This window comes from Perna viridis, chromosome 11 (genome assembly GCF_037379345.1).
Source record: "Perna viridis isolate PV_CMFRI_1.1 ecotype Kerala chromosome 11, ASM3737934v1, whole genome shotgun sequence".
In the NCBI taxonomy this organism is placed as follows: Eukaryota; Metazoa; Mollusca; class Bivalvia; order Mytilida; family Mytilidae; genus Perna; species Perna viridis.
In genome coordinates, this window is record NC_142455.1 from 952,438 (window position 1) to 980,100 (window position 27,663).

General features: G+C 31.5%; 1 protein-coding gene across 2 annotated transcripts; it reads right to left on the reverse strand.

The window, feature by feature from the left end:
- Positions 1 to 1,656: 1,656 nt before the first annotated feature.
- On the reverse strand, positions 1,657 to 27,341 carry LOC148602250 (autophagy-related protein 9A-like). 2 transcript variants are annotated; one of them, XM_088551747.1, is made up of 21 exons: positions 27,272 to 27,341; positions 25,907 to 26,070; positions 24,923 to 25,031; positions 23,529 to 23,672; positions 21,120 to 21,255; positions 19,979 to 20,081; positions 19,362 to 19,461; positions 18,397 to 18,446; positions 17,937 to 18,021; positions 15,994 to 16,093; positions 15,100 to 15,140; positions 13,788 to 13,850; positions 13,172 to 13,246; positions 12,242 to 12,351; positions 11,312 to 11,352; positions 10,125 to 10,259; positions 8,923 to 9,102; positions 7,860 to 7,943; positions 7,245 to 7,311; positions 6,252 to 6,373; positions 1,657 to 5,770 (listed from the first exon to the last, which is right to left on the reverse strand). In XM_088551747.1, exons 2-21 carry the CDS (start codon positions 26,016 to 26,018, stop codon positions 5,333 to 5,335), a joined length of 2,295 nt encoding a protein of 764 aa, XP_088407873.1. In that variant the 5' UTR covers positions 26,019 to 26,070; positions 27,272 to 27,341; the 3' UTR covers positions 1,657 to 5,332. The 2 variants fall into 2 exon arrangements, with proteins under 2 accessions (XP_088407873.1, XP_088407874.1); XM_088551748.1 differs by lacking the exon at positions 27,272 to 27,341 and adding an exon at positions 27,004 to 27,143 and having other exon boundaries at positions 4,555 to 5,770.
- Between the last annotated feature and the right edge of the window lie 322 nt (positions 27,342 to 27,663).

Sequence of the window (27,663 nt, forward strand, 5' to 3'; positions counted from 1 at the left end):
GAGGTTGTTTATTTTCGGGGATGCTGCGGAGGAAAAATATTCGCAAGTATCGGTTTCCGCTGTTCAAAATCTTATAAGAGTTAAATAGTGTAAAAAAATCAATTTTAGAGGTACTATTTTTGCGGTTTTCACACGTCAAAATAGCGAAAACTAGAATACCGCGAAGATTAATTTTACAGTTAAGAAAAAATATCAATTGCCTACCATTCAAGATTTATGAAAAAAAACCATGGAAAATGTTTGGAACTTGTCCAACACATAATTTAACTTTAAATTGCAGAAGTGTTGAAGTGGATTTGCGATTCAGTTTTAATTGGTATTCACTAGCATCCATGTAACAACTTAAAATTTTTACTCAGAGGCCAATCGAGAATATGTCAAAAACAAAAGTACTGATTTGATAACCATCTCCAAATCAAAGATGTAATATCAATGAAATTAGTAGATCGTTCTTCCAGGCTATGTTTCCAAAATGAAATTCGGATTTTAACCAGTTTCAATTGTGGAAACCCTTCGTACAAAATATTGTGTAACATATATGTCATAAATCTACGAATACTCTCTGAGAATTGCATGCACAGGTTACCACGAATGAAATCACGTGATAGTTAATTAAAAAGGGTTTTCAATTAGTATCAATAATTTAAAGGACTGAGTTTTATATTTATTGTTTCTTAAGAAATAACGTGGTGCACACTAAATGAACTGAGATGTGGTTATTGCAAGAGGTGTATATTATTAAAAAAAATGTGGTTTATTGTTCTGTATTGTTTTGTATTGAAAAAAAAACATGAATTTCAATCAAGTGTCTTTATGACAACATAACTAAGATTGATAGTTACATATTTTATTCTGAAAAATATGTTACTGTATTATGTATTATTCTAAACAAACAAAGTACTTTTCATGTCATCTTTTTACAAACATTATCATAAAAATTTCGGACCATTCCTTGAATAACGAAATACATGTAATCTACTACATTGTGTACCTCTCCAATCTAGCTTGTTTGGGGTAGTGTGTTATGTCCAGTACTTTTTGCCACTGACGAAGGCCTTAAGGCCGATTCTTTTTATCTAGTTCTTTTTAGCTCTTTTAAAATTAAATGTGGTTATTGATCACTTATTTATTATTCAAACAAACAATTTTACAGTTATAATGAGTGAGATGTACCGTGATAAAAAGATTGTTCCCATTCTACTCGTGGAACAATGAAAGATTTATACATAGGTTTTTAACATTTTTTTTATTTTTTTTTCAAAATTAATAGTTTACAGACAAATATTTTCACGTGAAAAGTCCAAATGATCTGTAGAAATAACTAGTCCGACCATTATTTCGTAGATTGTAGGTTTTGTAGGGACGTACGTTGGAATTTAGTGGGGAAACCACAAGAAAGTCTTCCCTCCATGACCACAAACATTGCTATAAAATATTAAAAACTGGTCTAAACTTTTATTGAGTTGTTGAACGAAATATGTACAGACAAATGGACAAAAATATACATCATATATGTAAAAAAAAATGGTAATATCTGTTTATGTTTCCAATTATTTTGTGATATTTTGTCAAAGTATCTTGTTGCAAATATGACAAAAATACGACAAGGAGTTTGTTATTGATGGATTGTAGACGTGGTACGAAAAAAGAAAGACGTTTATTCTTTATTCTTTTATTTCCAATAGTTAAACAAAATTCTAGCACTGAAAACTCCAACAAAAGAAACATACATTCATATGGGATTACATTATCTTACAAGATGTGAAAATACTTACAACTGATAATAATGACTTTTAAATAAACATGACCGTGCAATAAACAACATGTACCTTACCATTGAGAATAAAAACTGGCATACATATCAACCTCCCAGAGGATTAAAATTAAAGTTGTAAAATATCATTAGGTAACAATGTTTTTTTAAATAGTTTTTTAACCCTTGAAATGAAAATGAAATACAAAATGTCAGTAAAGATGGCCACACTGTATCAACAAATTCAAATATTCAGCAGTTCATCTTTTTTCTTGAAAAAAAGAAAGATAATTTAGGATAGCTAATTAAGTACCCCAACATAATTGACTTTTAGCAGGCTAATGGACCATACACTACATTTTATTAACTCTAACAGAATTAATAAATGAAAAGAAAAACATGTTTGAACTGAATGTCAACATTAGTGACAAAATGATGGTGCTTCCTACATTAATATTTCATACATGTATGACATGTAGCAGGATTAGCAAAACCGTGACAAGACACAGACTATTTTCTTCATAAGGGTGGAGGGGGTGGCTGGGATTTTAGGTTGAGTTGGAAAAAAATATTTTGTACACTTGTCTTTGTCACTTAATTACTAATTTCTGTTCGAATCTTGGTTCCCTTGATTATTTTTAATTTTTTTTACTATTTTATCTTTTAAACATGTTGCATTACAATTGTGACCATTGCCTACCAAGGTATTCTTATCAGACATAGAATCATAATTATTATACAAAACAGAAATACACTGATCACTATTATATTCATTATCAAGCTAAATTGCAAGTACTAATAACATTAAATAGACTGGCCATTGTATACACATTTCACATATAAATACAAGACATGGATATATATCACTCCTACACACCATCTGGAGAATATAAACAATATGTGAAATTCCATCATTAATTATACATAAATATGTAATGTCAAAGATAAATTGTAAAGCTAAAATGCACTACTATGGAAGTCAACACTACTGCCCAAGTTAATTAACATTACAGTTTTTTAAGACAACATTTTTAAAAGCTTGATTATAGTAATTTTATCATAAAGATAGCAGTCAATTATAAAATATTCTATATGTAATAACTTCTAACAAAAAACTTTTGAAAAAAAAAATCTGTATTTAACATGATTAAACTCTCAGACATTCTTCAGCAAAAACATTATTTGATATCACTGATAATTTTGAATACTGAAAACGTATTAATTTTCGTGGTTGCTTATTTTTGTGAATTCTGTCAAATGAACATATTTGTGTGTATCATTTTTCACGGTTTCAAAATATAATAAGCATTACTTAAAATTTATTTTGTTGGTACTATTTTTCGTGATTTTATTACCACCGTAAAAGTAGCGAAAAATTAGTACACCGCAAAATTAGAATGTTTACAGTATCAATCTGCCTATCACAAATTAAACATTTATTTAAAAACAGTAATAAATTCTAAAGGGAATAAACAGAATGTAAAATAGGTTAATATACTTACTTGTAATTACTCATGTCAAGAACACTTGAACATTTTATGCATGGAACATTCTATGAACTCCTCAAATCTTCAGGATCTTCTAACATGTGATCAAATTTTGGTTAATAACCCTTACAAATGTGATAAATAAAAAAGAATAGAATTGTTAAACATGTCTTGTGCACTTTACCTTTGTGTACATGTTTGCATTAAATTCTAACTAGATAAAAAGGCAGTGCATGTTTTGAGTTAATGTACAAAAGTAATGGAACCTTAAAAAGAGGAGTAAGGTGGGTTTTTCTCACTTCTTGCAAACTTCTTTATTTAGATATTAGCAAATTCAAAATCAACTTACTTGAAAGAGCTAGCATTGCAAATTAGACCAAACACATATTTGTTACTTTGTGTAAAACTTTTATAAACCTAGAAATTACAAAGGTGGGTGAATGTACTTCCAGTACATCCCGGTGTTAGAAACTAATTTTTTTGTCAGCATAGACCCATCGTAATTTTACATAGACAGCACTGTACATTTAAAGCATCTTGAGCCAATTTCATCATAGACCTGCTTCATTTTACAAAGACTCTGTCCATAGGTCTACTGCTAATTTCTTTCACTGACATCCAATCTTCACTGTAGAGACCAGAAAGCATGTTTGTTTGAAAACCAAAAAAAAATACTATTGAAAAACAGATTCAAAGAGAGTAAAGTGACTGAACATTTCATAAAGAACAAGTTAAGTGTAGTACAAAGTAAAAATACATGTACAAAATTACTACAAAGTGCAGATCCAAGGAGAAGATGGGTTCTGGAAGTTGGATCCCATTTTTTGAAAAATTCTACTTATATGTGCATTTCAGAAAGAAAAAGAGTAAGCAAGGGACCAAAAATCTTTCAATTATAGCACAGAACCCCTTTTTTACATGAACTCCTCTCCTGATCCACTGAATACTCTACAGCTTAATATAACTAAACTAAGGATCACATAGACTTAGTTGAAATGAATATGCAAAATATTTTACCTTCGGCTTAAAAACACGATAGTCTTGTTTCCTGGTACAAGCAAGAAAAAAAAAATAGGGTAGGTACATGTAGGTAGGGAAATTTCAAAAATATTTTATATAAAGATACTGGGGAAACAATCTAAACATTAACAGTGCTCAAGCTACCAACTTATATGTATTCTGAGCCTTTGTAAACCAAACATCTATCTACACTAACCAATTCAAAAATAAAAGAAGTTTGGTTTATACAGCTTTCACTGTGTACAAATACACATATATATATATATATATGTCAAGGCAAAAAATCCAGGCTGGTAGGGCGAAATATTTTTTATTATCTATAATGATTACAGTATGACTTGATTTAGATACTTCATTATGAAAGATACAATACATGAGTTACTGAATTGACATTTCTTTAGTGTTAATTGCATGCAGTACACTTGTGCACACTCCTACACTGGGAGCAGCCATTTTGATTGTTTTAGCATAGTAAAATAAGGATCCTAATCATAGTGGGAGCAATCCACATCGGATGGGAAACATATTTTTTCCGGAATTTAAAGGAATAAAATCAGTGCTGGGGTTTTGAGTCCAGGTAGGTAGGGCAACAGGAAACAGACATATTTGTGTTTGCCTAATTCTTTGAATGGGTATCATTACATGGTGTGAAAGTACTTTTTTTATGGGTATGAATATCAAGGCTTTTGAAAATTGTGTTAGTTTGTGGGTTTTCATAAATTTCTTTGGTTAGTATCATCAGAATGAGACTAAAACTTTATGTTTCATTATTTTTCCTGATCAATGAAAACAATGAAATTTTAATGACACCAAAAAATGTCTTCCTATAGCTGGTATAATATAACACACACTAAGAAATTCCACCTCAGTTTCTCATGACTAATGACTTCTTTGAATATGCAATATCATATCCTGTATACCTCAAAAACTTCCCTTATCTGAAGTATCCACTTATAATACATCAGCAAAAAACTCTGGAGTTTGCAAGTTCCATAAAATTATTCAATCTCATAAATATTAGAGAAAAGGACTTCATGCACTAAATAAGATGAATACTACTATGAATGATTCCTCACAATTTATCAGATGAATATAGTCTGTCTGTATTAAGTTCCTCTGTACTTTCTTCCTCACTTGATTTCTCTTGAATATTTGGCATCTGACTGACAGTGGGCTGATTGCTATCTTGCCTTTGCCACATTGCCCGAGCCTGGGCATCTTCTATAGATTCATACTGATTCGTACCATGTAACTTCTTGTGCTGCATGTCATGAAGGTAGATGGCACTATAACTCATGTCATGTGACATCAGTTCCAGAGTTCCCTCATCAAAGTTGCCACGGATGCTTGACATAGTTCCCGAGCTTTGCATGCTATTATAAACCCCAGACCCTGATCCAGAGATAGGTCCTTCACAGTGGGACAATCCACCACGCAATCTATGGCCTGTCGAAGACTGTCCAGGTAACATTGTACTCTGTGCAATGACACTCGAGCCCAAGCTGTTATACTGCAAATAAAAGATGTGTAAATACTCAACACCTTGTTGTTGTACTGCATTGGAAGAAATTCAGTGTAAGTCTTTGTAAGAATCCGGCAAATTAGGAAAAATCAGAAACATGCTTGTCAAAAACCAACTGACCTGACTATAATTTCACTCAAGGATGATTTCTCTATTTGAAAAGACCACTATTTGATCTCTGCAACTGAACTTTCCATAATTTTTCTAATAGAATTTTATATTCCATAGAGTGAAAAATGGCATAGTCCTACAAAAACAGGAAATTGATAATGGACAGTATCCAAAATTGCTGACAATTTTCAAGAGTTTAATAAAAGCATTAAAATAAAACTTTGCCATACAAGTCACATCTCTATTTCAAAATCTGTAAAATGTGGCAAATAAGACAGGCAAAATTTATTTCTTCATAATGAGAAAATTGAAAAATTAAACACCCATATAAACTTTCCAATAGGTAGTATATACTTACACCTAGTCCAAGTCCTGTGGTATTGACTGATGGTAGAATACCAAGAGACACCCCAGGGAATCGTGATGACATAATTCCCCCTTCACCCTGTATAAGACTGGGTGATATTAGCTCCTTTTGAACTGAAAGTAGAAGAAAAAAATATGCATCCAGTCATTTCTTAACTACAAAAAACATGAATCCTTTGTATACATGTGTAACAGATTTAAAACTGCCTATTGTTTTATAGTTTAGTTATTCAGTGATAACATGTTGACACAGTGACACGAAGATGAAAATCAAACTGGAGACCCAGGTGATAATATGTTGACGCACTGACACAAAGACATTAATCAAACTGGAGGCCCTGGTGATAATATGTTGACTCACGGACACAAAGATCTTAATCAAACTGGAGACCCAGGTGATAATATGTTGATGAACTGACACAAAGATGTTAATCAAACTAGAGGCCCTATACAGATGATTACATGTTGATGCATGGACATTCAGATAGATTGGCATACTTTTATACCCCTGCAATCCCCTGAGTAGGGTATAATCACTACTTACCTTAGTCCTAAGTTTCAATTTCACATTCTTAATCTTTATTTTAGAATTGATTGTGTAATATATCATGTGAACTGTGACTTCAGAAACTATGGCTACATTTTCAAAGTGATTGATTTTGTCAATTTACATAAGAAAGTGAATTTTTTTTTCTTATTGCTATTAGTCAATGAACAAATAAATAAAGTATAAATTGGTTAAAAAATCTACTTTAAGAAGGTAGACCTAAAGTAAGGGACATACCTCTTGAAATCAGTGATATGTTTGTACAATATTTAATTTCACCAAAGCTAATCAAATTCTATTTGAAACAGAGTGAAATCAATCCAAGTTACTTTGATGATTACATGAGACTGAAGTAATATGCTAAATACAAACGTTCAAATGACTTGTAAAAGTTGTGCCCCTTACCCTAAGTTAATCTGCATTGTGAAGCATTCTTACCTTGAGATTTGACATTTTGAACAAAAGCATTTCTGTTACCAGTCAGTTTCCATTCTGGATTTGTCATCTGAAGAGAACAAAAAAAAAATACGGTGTGAAAATGTGTGAAAAATGCTTTCACAAATTTAATTCAGGAACATATGGAATCTACTAATTCAATAATATAACTAAATTTTGAATTTCAAAACAACACATTTCTTTCTGTTTTTTTTAAGTTACAGGCAGATCTAAGGGGTGCCCCAGACTCAAAATAAAAAAACAAAACAAAACAAAACAAAAAACTGACTGACCCTACCTACTTCCGGTAATCCTGATTTTGTCTTTACTTTTCTAGACATGAATCGGTACTTACAATAGTAAACAACAATGGCCACGAGACAACTGAAAGCCGTAAATTCCTGTTGATGCTTTATTCCTGTTCGTTATGATTGTCTAGGGATCAGTTGTCAGTACTAGCAAAATTTAGCAAGTGGAAAAATTTCATAAATTCAATTCCTGTTCCCCAAGTTCAATATAATTTGAAGTATTATTAAGAATCTAGTGTCTGGTTTAGACAGATTTCCCGTTTATTTTGGGCTGAGTTTAGAGAGGTTTCACTGTTGTAAAGGATCTTACATGGAAATGCATCAATGACAGCTCAGTTTTGCCACCTTCTGTCTGGTTATCAGCACTTGGTTCTTCTCCACCATTTGGTATCCACTGAAATATAAAACATAGAATATTTGGTATCCACTGAAATAAAAACATTCAATATATGGTATCAACTGAAATACAAAAAACATTCAATATTTGGTATCCACTGAAATAAAAACATTGAACATTTGGTATCCACTGAATTATAAAACATTGAATATTTGGTATCCATTGAAACAAAACAAAAAACATTGAATATTTGGTATCCACAGAAAAAAAACATTGAATATTTGGTATCCACTGAAATACAAAACATTCAATATTTGGTATCCATTGAAATATAAAACATTCAATATTTGGTATCCACAGAAATGAAAAACACTGAATATTCATTATCTGCTGAAATTGAATATTTGGTATTTGGTATCCACTAAAATAAAAACATTCAAAATTTGAAAGAGTAATCAAAGGAACCAAGGTTATAGTGGTAATCAAAAGAAATTTGGTATCCATTGAAATAAGAATATTAAATTTTTGGTATTTGGAGAAAATTCAACACACTAGATTTTTTTACAGCATGTAATTTACAATTTATTAGACATAAAATTAACATTATACTACAAATACAACTTCAAAGCAGGTGAATTTATACTTTAAATTCTGACTATTATCTGTATCTAGCAAATATATGATTTTATCAAATACTAAGTTCAAATGCCTTCAACTATCATACCAAATGTTACCACATTATCTTTCAAAAAAATGTTATTTTGTGTAAAAATGAAATGACACAGGGGAGATAACTCAACAATATTTACAAAGAAACACTCTATGTAGAAACTTTGCCTATTTATTTGTTTTCTTATGGGAATTTCTTTACAAAATGAAATATTTAAGAGAAAAAAATAGCATTGAAATAAAATTAAATACATGTAGCAACTCCATTTCAGTAATACTTTATCACACAGTTGATTTAAGTTTCAAAAATTTTCAATCTACCCAAAACATTTTTCTCCACACAAAATTATTAAAATATAATACAAACCCGAGGATTTCCATGTTTTTTAATGTCCATTTGAGCAAAAGAGCAGACATCGCCCACACCTGCCACATCCACAGTAAAATTACGGAAGAAATCAACAATTTGTAATGATTTGTGTCTTAAAGAGAAACACAATATAAATGGTGTCACAAGTGGACTCAATAGTTCTTCCAATAGGTATACCTGAAAAATAAAGATGTTTGAATAAAAATTATGAATTATCTCAACTTCCACTGATCATGTTTACTGAAGGAAATCCCAAAATATATCCTCCACAGGTACCCTATAGATTTCACAGTATACCGAAAACTAATTTATCTTGCTGATACTGATTTTTATGATTAAGAATAGCAACCAAAGTTACATGGCATGATGCTATTTACATGTGATTTTGCACCTGACACTCTCCCAAAAAATGCTTGTATTATTATTCTCTACGACTTGGACGTTTACTCTACTTCTTACATGGCTAAATATTTTGCTATATCACATCATAGGACAATGTGATATAAACAAGTAATATGAAAAATTCACCACTTTTATTTATTGTTGTTTGACAGTGACATATTGTTGGTAAAATCTGATTAGTCAAAAGTGATATTGTGATGCTTCCTACGCTGTTCTCAAATATCAACTGATGACATCCCAGACTAAAATTTACGCCATAGCACATGTCAAGTGGCCAAACATTCCAGAAGAACCATAGTGAATAAGGTTTTATAACCAGTCATTTTGAAACCAATAATTAGGAGACTTATTAGTGGCTTTAACTTGTTCATGAATTTAATGAAAATGATTTTTTTTTTCAAGAATCATAAATGAAGTCCAACAGTTACCCGTGACAAAGATGAGCAAAAATAAGACAGAATTATGCCAAATTTCTGAATAAATTTACTGCAGATCTGATCAATGCTGATTTGAATGTCCATTCTAAAATGTTCTGGATGCCTCACTAGTGATATCCCAACTTTCAATCATGATATCAGGAAAAAGGGTTTATTTAAAAAGGTTAAAGGTTATATCAAATATTCTTCAAATTTTCAGTCAAAGAAGAACATATAGATGCAAACATGAAGTCAAGAGGCTACTAGCCTTTCCTTCACCAACAGTGAATGTGGGTAAAAAATATTTAAGCACTGTCTGACAAAGATATTGCAATATAGCCCCCAAATATTAGGGTGGCATATAATATCAATCTAGCTTACCACTTTGTATTGGAAAAGTAGGGAGAACTCGTCTCGTACACTCTGTTTGTGGGCATTTCCTTTCCATGAGTCAGGCATGTAATGGATATGAGCAAGAATGTTCCTCATCAGAACCTCTGGGCAGTAGATCATGTGCTAAAAACAAATAATAATTATTCAAAAAGAAAAAAAAATCATTCAAAAGGAACTTGTATGACAGAGAACTTCCATAAATCAGTTGAAGGCAGTGATATGACATACACCTCAAAATCATTTGAGGTGGACCAATTTGACAGATCCTTCCATGGGCCAATTGAAGAGGGTGATATGACAGATCCATTTATGTATCATTTGAAGGGGACAGATATGAAAGACCCCTACATGTAACATTAGAGGGAATAACAGACCTCACCAAAAATATCCTTTGAGGGGGACTAACACATCAAACCATTCCATGTACCATTTGAGGAAGACAGATATGACAGATCCATTTGTGTAATCTTTCACTGATAGTTCAAAATTGTCACAGCACACATCGACCTGATAGCTTAACAATAAAGACAATGTTTACATGTTTTATTTTGTTTACATACATGCATGTTTAACATACATGTAATTTGGCATCATTTACCTACATGCGAATCATATTAAGTGTCAGTCTTTGTCAGAATCAGGCAGTTGGTGAAACATAGTATGGAAAAAAAACACCTTTTTGAAAATTTATTTTGACTATTAGTACTATCAAAAATAAAGATTTTCCATATCATTTTGGTGAATTAAGTTATAATTTCATTGAAATGCACTTATAATGAATATTTCAAGGGCAGTTAACTCTGTAAAAAACCTCATTTTTCTAAAATTCTACTGAAAAATTCTGTGAACAAATTCAATGACACAGCGACAAAATATTGATCTTTCCATTTAGAGAAATTATCCTTGAGTAAAATTACATTGTCAGATCAGTTGGTTTTTGACATGCATGTGTCTGATTTTTTTTTCATTTTGCCTGATTCTTACAAAAACTTACACTTAAAGCAACAATAAATCTTCTATATAAGAAAAAAGATAATCATGAACAACCAAAAAATTATCAATAATGTCAATAATGCCAAAACCATAAGAAAACTCATGAGTGGTACAAGTTAAACATAGTCATCAAATGTCAGCACTAATGATGATATTATAGTTATTTACTCAGCCCTTATTACCTCATCTGGAATCAGAACACGACAACCAGTTACAATTAAACCTGAAAAATAAAATAAAATTAGAAAATATCACAAACATAACTTTATTTGAAATGTTATAACTGTTGAAAATTTTCCATAGGAATATTTTTTGCTACATTCAGGGTCAAAAATCGCTTGCCCTACTGACGCACCTGGTTCATGCTTCCTGTGGAGTCCTGGCAGTTCATTTACCTTCTATGTACATGTTATTTTGGTTATTTCATCTTCTTTGTTGTGTCTCCTTTCCCTGTCCTTCGAATATCATAAACATATTAATTTTCATTATTTTTACGGTGGACTGAAAAGCGTGAAAAACAGTGCCCACAAAAATTGATTTTTAACACTATATAACACTAATCATTTTTTTTAACTGTGAAAATTGATACCTGCAAATGTCCATGAAAATTAGTATATTCTTTTTTATTTCCCCTTAAATCTTGGTTTCCTTGCTCTCACTCTTTCATGAAAGGAACAATAATATACCCTCAAATTTAAGTAGCACTCCAGATCAGAACCATGTAAAATAAGATTCATGGTTGGAAAGACTACATATTTTAATTTTTGATATTTTGTCAGAAAGCTGAAATTAACAAGTGGCTTTTCATATAATTCCTGTCCATAGGAGATATAAATTACAAAGAATGTACAAAGAATGTACTATAGAATTCAAAATTAAGGGAGATAACTCTGTATATGATACTGAATTACAATAGAATCTATTGAATTTTCAAAGTGGATAATCTCCTAAGAGCAAACAGATTGAACAATTAAAACATTTTATCATATTTACCTATAAAGCAACTTATTGACAAAAAATGAAAATGTGAGCCTTTTTTGGGTGTATCACAAATCCCAGAATTTGCATGATTCTTACAAAGATTACTACCTAACTTAATGAACTGTACTTACCAGCAATGGTCATCACAGTAAATATATGTTCAACAGCAAGGACATCTTCATCTATAATAGTTAACACAACCAGTACAGCTCCAATACTACCCGCAAAGAAAGCCATGTACCTTAGGATGAAATTGTCAATTATAATGGAAAACTTGTCAATTAGAAAATACTGTATTGTATAGAGTTTTTTTTGTTTTTTGGTTTTTTTTTTTGAAAGTTGTAAGAATGGTTCACTATTTTTTGCATATTAGGTAATTTCATGTTCCTTGAATCTTGCATATAGTAGCATAAGGAGGAATAACTCTAAATTTTGGTGGGTGTAAAATTTGAGTGTTTTTATTTTTGCATCCTGACGTCTACCTAGAATACAGTGAGAATTAAATCACTTGTAGAGAACATGAAATCAGTTATAGAGAAGAAAATCAATTTATAAATGGTTGTATCTTATTGAAAGCAAGTCTTTGAACTCAGGAAAGGACTTAAAACTGGATACTGTCAGCCAGAGTTGGTCACAAGAATAGATTTTTTATTCAATTCTCACTACCTAACATGTACTATGAAAGTACTATTGTTCATGGGGTACCAATTTTCAAGGTTTTTGTGGATATGCTTAACCATGAAAGTTGGTTACCAACAAAATGGAAATTTTCGTTGATATGTATACTGAAAATCTCAAAACCATGAATTCAAGAATCTATGAATTTGTGTTTCTTCCCTAATCCATGAAAATTAGTATCCACGAAATTTAAGTACTTACACAGTACTTCTCACAGATCTTGTGGTGTTCTGTGCGTTGGGAATCCTTGCCCCATTAGTAAGAAAATTTGGGAATTTATGCATTATTTTTCAAAATTTGTCTCTTAATAGCCTGGAAACCATCCCCCCCCACCTTATTTGAAATTTTGAGGCCCTACATTTTCCTCAATATACTTTACTTACTTGGCAAGAATAATTACAAGTGGAGAAGTGAAAGTATCTAAATACATATTGGCTGCTTCATAACCTCGATTTAATCTGAAAACAAAAACTGTACATCAGCAAAGTATGTCATGATTAAATATAATTAATTAAGTTTGATAAGACCTTGATCATAAAGTTCAATGCTCAACAAGAAAATGTGAAAATATTGCCAGACCAAATGAAATTTTGTCTAACAAAGCCTTTAGTCAGACACATTTGGCATGACTGAATTACTTCATTGAGATAAAAGCATAGGTATTAACTCTCCCTTTTTGAAGGAAGCTTACTGATATTTCATGAAAAATTCAACATTCTTCCACTTACTTGCCGAAAGGGAGACATTTAGGTGCATTTGCACTAATTTCTTTCATCTTATATATGGATTTTCACATTAAAATTGGGATAAATTACTTCAATTTGTGTGAATACATCTCAGCAAATCTCCTGCTTTGGGAAAATTTTAGGAGGAAGATCTCCTGCTTTGGAATTTTCTATGATTAACACCTATGGATAAAAGTTAGCAGGTGGAGATAAGTTCTAATAATTTGTAAAACAACAAAAGTATCAAAGTTAAAAGTTTAACACTGGTACAAACCTTGCTGTGAATTCATGGTCTAACTCATTTAAATGTCTAACATACAGTCTAGCATAGTTGGACCTGATAAAAAGATAAACACTGGTTAAAAAATATTTAAAAAAATATAAGGCATTTAATGACACTTTAAGTGATGGTGAAAAAAAAGGGGATAGTAAAACAATCAAAATGGCTCAACTTGAAAACTGCATTATGGATTTTGTTGAAAATTAAACTTAACCTGTATTTTATGGAATTAAACAACTGTGCAAAGTTTTACAGATCTGTTCTCAATTTATCACCTGGAAACCGTCAAGGGACAGACAGACAGACAGACACTTTTTAGAGGGTATAACATAATACCTCACCTCTTTGTGTAGCAGGGTATAAAAAGCATTATTTCCTATGCCCTTATAATGTGAAATTTCGAATTTGTCATTGGCAAAAACTCTTTAAGAGATAAGTCATAAAATCCCTATATACCATAACATCGTAATTTTATGTACACGTAGTTGCTATTTTTGGGGAATTATGAAATAAAAGTATTATACTCTACGTCACATACAGCACATTTTCGATTTAAAGCTCTATTTTTTAAACTGTTGGGACTTTCCGCTAGAGTTGTCTCTCTTTTATTTAATCAGAAGATACTTTGCAGGTATGCATAACGTGATAGTTCCAACGAGTCGTTTATTGGCTGAAATCGTGCATAACAAATCCTTACGGGAAAATCCTATACTAATATCCGCCATGTTGGTTTCTACGGGACGATTTATTTACAAACGAAGTTCATAAGTTCCCGTCGAACCCCAGTGACAATCGTCTGCTTGATCAACTTCTCAGTGTTGGCGTAGAATAAATCTGAGATATCCGAATTAGCGCCGAAATGCATTCTGGGTTCCTTGGTTTTTGGACAAACCATTAAAACGTAAACAACACCTCCTAGCAACCCGATCACTGTAAACATGGCCGACTTTTGACAATGTAAATATTGGGACCGAGAATTAAAATCTCACCAGAATTTAACGATTCAATGTTTAGGGAGAAGCTGTTTGGCTAAACGAATGAGCAAGTCATTTATGGCAAGTTAAATGACGGTAGGTGTCAATAAAATCGTAGAAAATATTTTTATTCAAATTTTAACAGTATCTTATTTATGTGACGCTGAGTATAGGAGGTATCAATTTTCATGATATAGTAGAAAAATAATTAGCATTTTATACTGCAAAAGATCAATTTAACTGGTACTTTTTTTGGTGTTTTTTTTTTGTCAAATACAAAAATAAGCAGGATTACTACACCATGAGAGCTAGGTTCAATAAACATTAATTACCATCTTCTGGTACCAAGAACATTAGGTTGTCTTTTAATTAACTGAAAACAAATCAAAATAATCAATTAAAAACAGATATTATCTTATTTAAATTTATATTTTGCTACATGTATATTAGTGGTGCAATTGTTCCTACATCATTATCCATTCTTGGACAAACCTGGAGATGCATCCATTGTTGTCCTACATATACCCCCACTCATACAGGAAGTTGATAATAAACAGCATCGATGATTTCAAAATACCACTAACTTGATAAGTGTAGGGTATAATATATTGATACTAAATGCCAGATGTGGCTCCATTTGGGGATTTCAGAATGATGTACACTGGGTACTAATAATAGGAGAAAAATGTACTTTCTTTAAAGATTTGACAGCATCAATCATGAATTAGCAACAATCAAGTCAAAATTGATTTATATGAAAAATCTTCTAATAAATTACAATTATCTTCATTCCAATGTAACTGATGAATATACATCAGTGAAAAATAATTTTGTGCATGTAAGAAAAAAATTGAGGTCAAACTTGGAATATATTTCCCTGAAACTTACAGTTTATTACATCAATTTAACACATACAATGCTACATTAGACTAAAAACCCTAATTAAACTAAGCATGCTAAGGTTTCATTCCTTGTATTGCACATGGTAGAACTTTTTGGTACTAAATTTAGATTCCTATGATTAATATTTTGTTCTTGAGCACTCTTCGTAGATTTTTCCAATCTCAATCCTAAATATATATGGTTGTGATCCTGCTGGTAAAGAGATTACTCCTTGAAATATGTACATCATACTGAAATTAACAATATTTATATCAGACTGGTATTTTGTGTTTTTGAACAGATCGAGAGCACCTGTATTTTCAGTCCTAAGATTAGAGTCATACCTCTGCATATCTAAAGAAAGAGTATAAAATCTGCCACAGAAATATTACTGGACTCAGGATAAAGTTTCCTAAACCAACCCACAGAATCCTTTGGGATAAACTGTAATAAAAAACCGGACTTTAATTCTATTCACTTAAACTTACTATTGAGCTAGATATTCTCTATTTTATTAACGTTAACTGAGATCTCACTTTTGAACTAAATATTCTCTTTCGTGTTAATGTTCACAGAACTATTCTGTTTCATGTTGATGTTAGCAAAACTCTCATTTTTGAGCTAAATATTTTTGTTTGTGTTATGTTAATAATTAACTTTTTATTGAGATAAATATTCTCTTCTGTGTTAATGTTCATAATAAATTAAGTATTGACCTAACTATTACCTCCTGTGTTAATGTTAAAAATAAATTTGCTATTGAGCTATCATCTCCTATGTTAATGTCTTAACAATAAATTTACTATTGAGCTATTATCTCCTGTGTTAATGTGTTTAACAATAAATTTACTACTGAGCTAAATTTTCTGTCTTGTGTTAATGTTAAACAATAAACTTACTATTGAGTTAAATATTCTCTCCTGTGTTAATGTTAACAATACATCTAATATTGAGCTTAATATTTTCTAGTGTGTTAACACTAAACTTACTATTGAGTTAAATATTCTCTCCTGTGTTAATGTTAACAATACATCTAATATTGAGCTTAATATTTTCTAGTGTGTTAACACTAAACTTACTATTGGGGCCTAAAAAAATTGTTTGGTTCTGTTTCCATAGTTTCAAAAAATAGGTAGGGTAGGTAGGCATTTTTTTTTGTATTATAATGACTAATATTTTTGATAATGCAACAAAACATCTAAAGTTTTTGGTGAAACCATTGTTTACACTATACTGTCAAGAGTTATATTTCACGAATAAACTCTTCACATTAATGATAGATTTTTTTTCATTTATGCCTTAGTATTTTCCCCAGACTGTTGAAGCTCATTTGCATGCATTTATCATAAATATAAAAGGGTATAGAAATTGATCCTATAGATTCAGAAACTTTATTATTTCAAAACATGTCAGTTTTCACTTTGCCTTTGTGGATAATTTCCCAAAAGACCTAAAACAGGCAGGTTTGAGTCCTTTTCCTTCACAAGATTTACAAAGGGGTAGTACAGTTAGTTTTAAATTGTGATTTTAAGTCTTTGTTGACACTAGCATCTACACTTCCACAATAGTAGCAGATGACTTGAGACAATATAGATCTGTGAAGGCTGTTTCAATTGGATCATTGCAGCAAATGTTTATTCAGACAAGAACTTTTCCTTGTAGTGGGTGGTCAGGTGGTGTAAAAGGTGCTCAACAAGTGTACTCAAAATCTCAACAACATTGCTAATTGCAGGTTTAGACCCTGATCGGTAAGCTATACAGTTCGTCATCATCATCATCCAACGTCGTCCACGGTCCTTCTTCATTTTTCGATAGTTAAATTTCTATTAACCCATCCTTGGAGCACAGATAGTGTGCCTGCAATTTTTCCATTGAAGTAAACAAGGAGATGGTCTTGAACTGACAAATTTCCTTTGCATGCTGGCATTTTTCTCACCAGACCGAAAATATATCGGCCATGACATAACAAAAATCTAGAGCCTATCATCTGTATGTTTGAATTAAGCGTCTATTGACATCGATCTATTTAAAATCAAAGGTTGTCTAGTGCTGAGATTCTCTGTTCGGAAACTATATAAATCGGTTTTTTTTTAATATTGGGAAAAAAATAGGGTCGGGAAACCCGAACCAAACATTTTTTTTTATACCTGAGCTAAATATTCTCCTGTGTTAATGTTAACAATAAATTTAACATTGAGCTTAATATTTTCTAGTGTGTTAATGTTAACAAAATATTTACTATTGAACTTAATATTCTCTCCTGTGTTATTGTTAACAATTAACTTACTATTGAGCTAGATATTCTCTCCTATGTTTGTGCTTATACTCTTCCTTTAACTTCCAATTATTTTCAAATGGAGACCATGGGCCCCCTGAAATACATGTCAGATGTGTTTACCATCATTTCAATGTGATCACAAAACCTAAAAGCAAATGCTAGAAAATTTGAATATATTGCAGATTGTAAATGAATATTTTTTTCGAATTTCATTAAAATGAGTCTGCTATGGAAAAAAGAAGTCAATATTCATTTATTTGAGTATGTACACAAACCTTTATCACATGCTGCTAAGGGAAAAATTACAAAATAACAGACAAAAAAGATGCAGACAGGATACAGTTCCCAAGCTCCTTAGAAACAAGTCCCTTTTTAAGGATTGAATTTTAAGAACATTTCTCATTGGCTGAATTACTGAAGGTACTCATTTGTTCACTGAGGTATTTCTGTCACTTTTCACAATACTTACAGAACAGAAGGATGTCTAAGTTATACTTCAAACCAGTACTAAGGAAGGCACTGAAAAAGAGAAATACTTGATGTTCTCCTTAAGTATGTTTAATTATGATTATTAAACACATTTACTGTTTTTATCTTCTTCAGGGAAGATTTTACAAGGTCATCAAACGGAAATTTGTAAAATCAGAAATAAATAAACAGTATAAAAAGAATGGTAACAGTAAAATCTGGGTTTCAATTAGCGGAATTCCACTAAAAAGCGGAAAAAAATTACCCTTGCTTCTTCAATCTTTTTCTAACTGAAACTCCATGTCTCATGTACCTCTCTTTTTTTTCTGAAAATTTTACATTTATGTACTGAAACAATTTTTTTGCAAGAGCTGTTTTTGAGGGGGTACCGCCCATAAAAACCCAAAATGATGCACACTCTAAAAGCCTTGATTTCAGAAGAACAAAGGGTTCAATCCCCCTGTAAAACAAATTACTGCAGAAAGCACTGCTGAAATGCATGACAAAAAAAAATAATAGTCTTTTTTTTTTCGCAAGCAGCAAAAAAACAAATAGGGTAGGTAGGTAGGGCAATTAGTTTATTTTTCAGAAACATTTTACACTGAGTTAATGGGGTAAACAATCTAGACGTCAACAGTGCTTCCGCCAAAATGGCTGTAAAATGTTTAGGTAGGCACAAAAAACTATGGTAGGTAGAGTAACAGGAAACAGACATATTTTTTTTGCCTAAGCTTTCAAATATAAATGTACTAATTGTAGTTTAACTTGATATTTATTACAGATTTGTCTATAAATCAGAACTTTTTCATTATCAGCCGATCTGAAGTTCCCTAATGTACAGCAAAATTAAAACTAAAATCAAAACACAAAACCTTTAGAAGTACCTTTCAGTTGATTTTCTTTTCTTTTCTCTTAGCCATTGTAGAAATTGTAAACTTTTACTAATTATAAGTAGTGAGAACTTACAATTCGCCTATCATAGGTAGGGAGAATTTGACAGGAATCACAGATTTGTTTACCATTGCTATCATATAGTTCTTAAATCTTAGAATTCTATGGTATATATCTGGAAAAAAGAAATAATTGTTTTAAAATATTTTAATAACTTTGGAAAAGCAAAATATGAATGAAATATAAACAGCTATTTATTCTAAAAACAAAAATTAAAGTCTCTTTTTGTCTCCCCCAATTCCAAAGTTCAAAAGGATATAACTTTCACAAAATTCAGTGGATGATATAATCCTGGTTAATATATGCAACTGCAAATCATATCCAAATTACTTAAACACAAAGCCTGTTCTGTGTAGCTAGCCAACCTTCATGGAGAAGTTACATGTACTACTAGACTCAGTGTATTCTACCTCATTGGATGGAAAGTTCCAAGACAAGTCAAACAGTATAGCATAATATTCCAAATCAAATCAATTTACGTAAGTATTAGATAATTTCCTGAAATATATTAAAATGTATGTTGTGAAAAATTGCAAATTCTCATGGGAGATAAATATTGTGGTTTACCATACTATGAAAACCACAAAAATTGTTTGCCCATGAACAATGATATTTTCACAATGTAAATCTACCTAATTCAGTTAATTCTTGTTTGTGTATACACATTTGTTGTTCTTTCTGGACCTCCAGTACCCGTCTCTGTATCTCATGCCAAGTCAAATTGGGGAGCTCAGCCTATAAAAATAGAAACTGAGATTATCAATAACCACATTTCAAAATTATTCATAATTGATACTTTGTTAAGATCTTTTAACCAAAAGAGATGATTTAAACATTATCAAAAACTTATCTACAGTAATAACAGTGGTCAATTTACATGAACCTGATAGTAAAATTTCATTAAAATCAAAATTGGTGAAAATGTTTTGGTTGCAAACATGGAAGCATTTAAGATCTCCAGGCATAAGTGTTAACCCTCACATTTTTTTGCGGGAGTCTCCAGTAATTTTACCCTTTGACATGCAAAAAAAAAAAGTCTCCCAGTTTCAAGAGTTTCTGCCGTAAAAACCTCCCGTAATTGAATTTATCAAATTTTCATCAATTTTTGTTTGCCATTTTTGTTTATGTCAACAATCCTGTGTGTCACGAAAGCGCTTTATTGTCAAAACACTTGGAACAGCTGATCGACATACGAGTCTCTCTAGAATTATCTTCATTTATATCCACAAATAGCATGATTTACAATTTCAAATGGATAGTCATGTCAAGATTTTACAAAATTTGTGGCAGAACACAACTTGCCATTCCATGTGGCTGATCATTTTACTGCCTTTGTGAAAAAAAAATTCCCTGACAATAAAATTACAGAGAAATTTTAATGTAAAAGGACTAAATGCATCCAAATCATAAAGCAGGTTATCGTACCAAATCTTGAGGCTACAAACTAGGTATGCCTCCAGGGGGTTCTCACTGATTTTATGAGGAAGTTCCTGGACTTTCCCCAATTTGCAAACCAATGGTGCATTTGGCAAAACAAAAAGTCTGTGATACATTGTCAGGGAAAGGGTCAAAGGTCCTGGACCAAAAATATAAAACTTTAGAGGACTTAAATCAGGAATTGAGGCCCTTAGACCTCAGACCTACGCTTATTTTAACCTCCTTCACTTAACTATTCATTATAGTAAAACCTCTTTAAAAACAAAACCTTGTTTAATCAGGTTTTTAGTTCATTCAGGGTTCAATTCAGACAGGTCTTGCTATTTAAATACTTACAGGTGATATCTTCAATGCAGTATTATAAAAAGATCTAATCTCTGTGTACTTGAAGATGTTGTAAATAACTTTGAGAAGTCTAAATACCCAAAAGGCAAAGGCTACTAGTATACACATCACCATACCAGCACCCAATCTGAAAAATAAAAATATAACTGCAATCATCTGAACTCAGGGTAACATTTGCAATTCACAATTATACATATATGTAAAGCAAATAAACGCACATACATGTACATGTAGTTTTAGTCAGAACCATGACCTAGACACTAGACCACACAGTCTGGCTCATATTACACATTGTGTTTATTTTTATTTTGTTTTTATTACACTGAAAGGGATTTTTTTTCACATGAGTAAATAATTCTGATTTGTGAGCATGTAATATTTCTGATTTGCGACCATGTAACATTTCTGATATGTGACCACGTAATATTTCTGTTTGGTGAGCATGTAATTTTTTTGATTTGTTACCATGTAATATTTCTGATTTGTGAGCATGTACACAGGCAAATGTGTCACACATGAGAATCATATGGTTTGCATCATATGAATTGAGCACCATATGATAATCATATGTTTCAGTTTACATATGATAATCGCATGATAATCATGACTACCACATGACTTTCATATGATTAAAATATGAATCATACACCATATGATTATCATATGTACACAGGCAAATGTGTCACACATGAGAATCATATGGTTTGCATCATATGAATTGAGCACCATATGATAATCATATGTTTCAGTTTACATATGATAATCGCATGATAATCATGACTACCACATGACTTTCATATGATTAAAATATGAATCATACACCATATGATTATCATATGTGACATTTGGCGGTGTAATATTTCTGATTTGTCACCATGTAATATTTTTCTGATTTGTGAGCATGTAATATTTTTTTATTTGTCACCATGTAATACTTCTGATTTGTGAGCATGTAATATTTCTGATTTGTGAGCATGTAATATTTCTGATTTGTGAGCATGTAATATTTCTGATTTTGTGAGCATGTAATATTTCTGATTTGTGAGCATGTAATATTTCTGATTTTGTGACCATGTAATACTTCTGATTTGTGAGCATGTAATATTTCTGATTTGTGAGCATGTAATATTTCTGATTTTGCGACCATGTAATACTTCTGATTTGTGAGCATGTAATATTTCTGATTTATGACCATGTAATATTTTTGATTTGTGAGCATGTAAATTTTCTGATTTGTGAGCATGTAATATTTCTGATTTTGCGATCATGTAATATTTCTGATTTGTGAACATTTTTTACTTCAATTTCATAGGGAATTCTCTTATACTATCTTCTTATAAATACCTTATTATCATTAATGTACCCCCATTTTTCTTTTCATGATTTCATTAAACACACCTTAAAATGTTACTTGGAAAAATCTTACTTCTGTTTTTAATGGATAAAACCTACTTAGATAAAACATATGGAAAATCTAAAAAAATCCTTTACCTGCCAAAATTTTAAATGCTTATGATATATATCATCAATTTCTTGTTTTGTTCTAGCATGGAAGATCTTAAAAGATTTTACAACCCTTTGAAATCCTAATTATATTAAAATAGAGCAGCCAACATCTTTTTTGTCTATATGGTGTATGCCTACGTATTTCATGGATAGCATTGGATGTACAGTATTATTGGGTGAATTTTACGGTGTCAGAGCATAATTAAAAGTATGTTTACATTTACTGAAGACCTATTGGTGATCTCTGAAAGTGAATCTAATTAAACTCACACGCGACATAACAGAAAACTGGGAGCTGCAAGATCAGCATTTAACTAGAATGTCTGAAAGTATTACTCCTTTTGGATTTCAATTACATATATATTAAGATGCAACAATACACCTGCCTCACAATAAGATACATACATGTATGGTGATACAAGGGTGATGTTACCATACGTTTTAATACAATACACAACAGCATGTTGTCCTATATATTTTCTTCAATATTCAACAGATTTAAAAATGAAGAAATTTGTTGAAGCCAGGTTTCATTCTTAGAGGATATAACTTTGATCATAACAAAGATTAATGGATTTTTCCTCACAAGACATGTCCTGCTTTATTATTTGCACAGTGATTTTATCAATTGTTTGAAACAAAAGTCAAATGTACATGTATCTTATGGTATCGTGACCAAAAATATCATGATACATTGATATTGCAATGAATTGTTTCATCCTTAATGTATACATGTGTATGTTGGTGTATTTGTTGCATTCCACAATATCTGTTCTTTTTTCCATTAGTATTCTGTATAACTAAGATTGTGTTGATTTGAGATATATGTACATACATCTATATACAGTAAAATGTATATACAGTTGAGTTGTGCTGTTTTTTAAATCAACTTACCCAGAAATACACTGATCAACAGGAACTACTGCCTCAGGTATTGTGACTTTGTGAGTAACATTATACTTTACATTAGCAAACAAAACATCGTAATTAACACAGTCAATGAGAAAGACAGAAAAGACAACTATAAACATGAATTGCCTGAAAATAAAAAGAAAAAACATAACCATTTATACATTTAATTATATTAATTCAGTCTTCATGATTTATCAGTAGTCTAAAGTCCAAGCAGAGATTCAAATGTACTTCCATCCACAGGCCCTGACCATATTTTAGAGAAGTTTTTTTTAGATATTTCTGGCCTGTAAGTGGAAGTTTTATGGTCCTATAAGCAATTTTGATCAGCCTCAGCAGGGGTTCAAATTATTGGTGATCCTGCTCTGATGTCCAGGACCCTTACATACTTCCACTTACAGGCCAGAAATATCTAAAAAAAGAAAATAATAAAATAAGGTCAGGGCCTGTGGATTGAAGTTTAGGGAAAATTCTTAATACTTTCCTATCATCAATTTGCCATATTTGAATTAGTTGATTGATTGATTGATTAATTATGCTGTGTGGGAAATTTAATTTTAATTTCCGGTAAACGGGATGTGCCAAAACCTACGCTATGGTCTCGATCTCGTATTAGTAGTCAAACAAAATTATCTTGGTAATTTATGAAATATTACCTTGCAAATTAGTTGTTAATTGTCAAAATAAATTTGAACAAGAAGCAAATGATAAACATTTTCTTGTTTCATGGTGAATCTGTTGATATATACTTTTATTTTTAAAATATGAGTTCAGAAATGGAGTACTTTAAGTACTTGAAAAACTTCAACGGGAGGGAATATTCAAAAAAGGAAAAGTTTTTGATAAATTTAGAAACAAATGAAAAGATATTTGAAGAAAGAAAAAGAAAGGCAGAAGATAGTCAGATCCAAGAGAAAACAGATGATAGTACAGACAAAAAAATATAAAAAATTGTCCAGTTGAATTTCTATTTGGCTAGCAAGATCAATATTCCACTAGCCAGTATGGCACGTTTAAAAAAAATGGTTTCCCACACTGTTATGGTATTAAATCAGGACTAAAAAATAGGAAGTACAAGCTGGTAGCCCAGATCATATAATATTTTCTATATGTGCAACTAAATTTTACCCAAATGTTTGGAACCCCAGCTAAAAATCTAGTAGCCATGGGCTACTTGGCAACTGCTAGTTTTTATCTCTGGGTATAACCAACCAAGAGATTAAATTGCTATTTGAAATTTATGACTTTTTTTACAAATGTTTTTTTTGTTCCTTCCGCCCTAGCCTTCCAAAGCCATTGTATCAACACTTCCATTTTCAGATATTTGGATGGAAAGCCATTCTATAGCTAATCACCTCTAAAAAGTGATGACTTACAAAAGCTGTAAAATATCTTCTACTATCATACAAGTGAATCCTCCTCTTTGGTGGTAAGTATAGACTCTGGCAAAGAAATCATCTAAGTTCTCTATATGGTTCCATCGAGCTAAAAATAGTAAATGACATAAGACCAAAATGACAAAAGACTAAAACATGGTCAAACATCGATTATTTTCTGTTGGCACTTCACAATTTAAAAGAGTATAGAACTATTTTCTTTACCAAATCAGATAGACAGGGCTCAAGTTACACTACTGTCAATACAAATATTAATTTCTGCACTCTCCACAGAGTGGATATTATGAGTGGAGTCACAGTGTCTCCACTCTCCACAGTAGTCACTATTTCAAAAATTGTCTGTAGTTTACAACTCCTGTCTTCATACCAATGCATATTTAATGGTTCTAGCACTTAAATAACATTTCTCAGTTATGGGCAGAAAAAAATAGTAACAATATGGGGCAGTTTTATCCTAGTTTTTTACTTTGATGGAGTCACAGCGGAGGACATGAGTGACTCCACTGTGAAGAGTGGGGAAATTAAAATTTTGGTTGACGGTAGTATACATGTATTTGCATTTGTATCACAAACTATAAAACAACTTTTATGATAAATCAGTGTTCTCCCCATAATTTTCAAATAGCACAGTGCTTACTGGCACAGCACAGCTCTTATGGCCTTCCTCCAAAATTATACCACAGTGCAATCTAACTAAAATTAATTACTAATAACACAGTACTAAGAAATCCTAGTGCTGCAAAGTACAGTGCTATAATGGCATGGAAGAACACTGGATTAATGCTTTATGATTGTGACATGTACATTGTGAGCAGTATATTATTTTAATGTCATAAATGAACTTTCAATAAACTTACTGTTCTTTTTTTATTATAATTTAAACACAGGTTTACTTACTACTTTCTAGAATAACTCATATCATGAAATACCCCTGGTGAGAGGGACTTCATCTGATTTACTTACTACTTTCTGGGACTACTTGTATCATGAAATCTCCCTGGTGTGAAGGAGCTTCATCTGTTTCCTCCTCCTCATTGGTGGAGAGGGGTTGGTACTGAGTCTCATACTCTGCCATGATCTTTTCCTATTCCTTCAGCTAGCTAGTTTTCAGCCATCACCTTTCATGGCTTTGAAAAAAAAATGAGTTGCATGTATACCATTTGATTTGTAGCTGAGATTGATTCCCCCAAAACACTACATACAAATACTCTGTACATGTACACACTTGTACATGTTGACTACATGCATTAGTAAATTCTTAAGTTCAAAGTCTTCTTAAAAGGAGTTACACATGTACAGTAAATGGTTGAGAAGACAGAAAAATGGTTAAATTAAAATTGAGGACCTGATAAACAAGAAACCCTTTAAAAAATTCTAAGAGGAGTTTCTGTCAAGTGAAGTTTCTAAAATTGAGGTACTTATGACCACTATTGAAGAGGACTGACATGACAGTTTTTGCTCCAGCTATATCCCATTGTCCTTTGAGATCTTTTAAGGTAATGTCGATCTCATAACAGGGATGGACCATCTGAAACATGGTTCAAAATCCCTCTGTCAGGAATGACTTATGCTGGAAATGATGTATGTGATTGTTGCTACTTACACCTTTTTTCAATGTTCTATATAATATTGTCTTAAAGTGATTTGGTATTGTCAAATCAGCTTTTGTTTTTGTGTTGTGTTGTTTATTATTAATTTATAGTAGTTATAGTTTTTGTGTGCCAGGGCCTCAGGGAAGATTAGTTTGTAAACTAAATGTGCATCCCTCTTGAAATAAAGATTTTATTATTATTATTATAATAGTGATTAACTTTAAATGCAGACACATGACCTGTGTTATTGGTCCTGCATGTACATATTAAAGCTGATCATGAGATTAGTAATACAACCAGGATAACAAAATGCTATTCCAAATACTCCATCTCAATAGGAAAAACCTAAAATAAATCATAGCAACTACATGCATGAATCACCTTCATGATTAAAATAAATATCTAAGAGCATGCTAAAATACAATGTTATTTCTTTATAGATTAAATATTGATTTCAATACCACTTACCTGCTGAAAACTAAACACAACAATGTTAAACAATCTGTTTTTATTTGAATGTTTTGAACCAAATAATGAACTCAGTTAGTTAGCGGATGTTGCTTCTGCAGTTTATGAAAATAGGTCAGTGCTACCAGACGACAGCTGCGGCTATCTTGATTTTCCATGACCTTTACAAAAGTGAATTTGTATTAAACGATGTAATCGATTTGAAGAATGTATTCTATTGTCGTGTTAAATGTAGAATTTTCCTTGAAATATTTTTGCTTCTACATACTTCGTTATTTCTGTGCATTATGTCAATCAATCAACAGAGCAAATCAAAACAAAACAGTCGTTGTCAATTGTGCGCTTATTACGAAAAGCCGTTCATCTCGTCCCAGAAAAGAAATACACCCGCATTGTCCCAAGAGACTGGACTCATTATCATTATACAAAAATGTATATCGATTATCGAAAATAATCGAAACAACATTCTCGATAATTAATCGATTATATAACCGGAGTTTCGTATGTTCGAAGTCAAGAAACACTTAAGATTTTAATGATAAGTTTTAGTGAATACTTTATTTGCAAATTACACCCATATGGGTCAAGCGAATTCAATATATAGAACAAACATAAAATACAAATTGGACATCAAAAATCAATATATATACATGTATATGC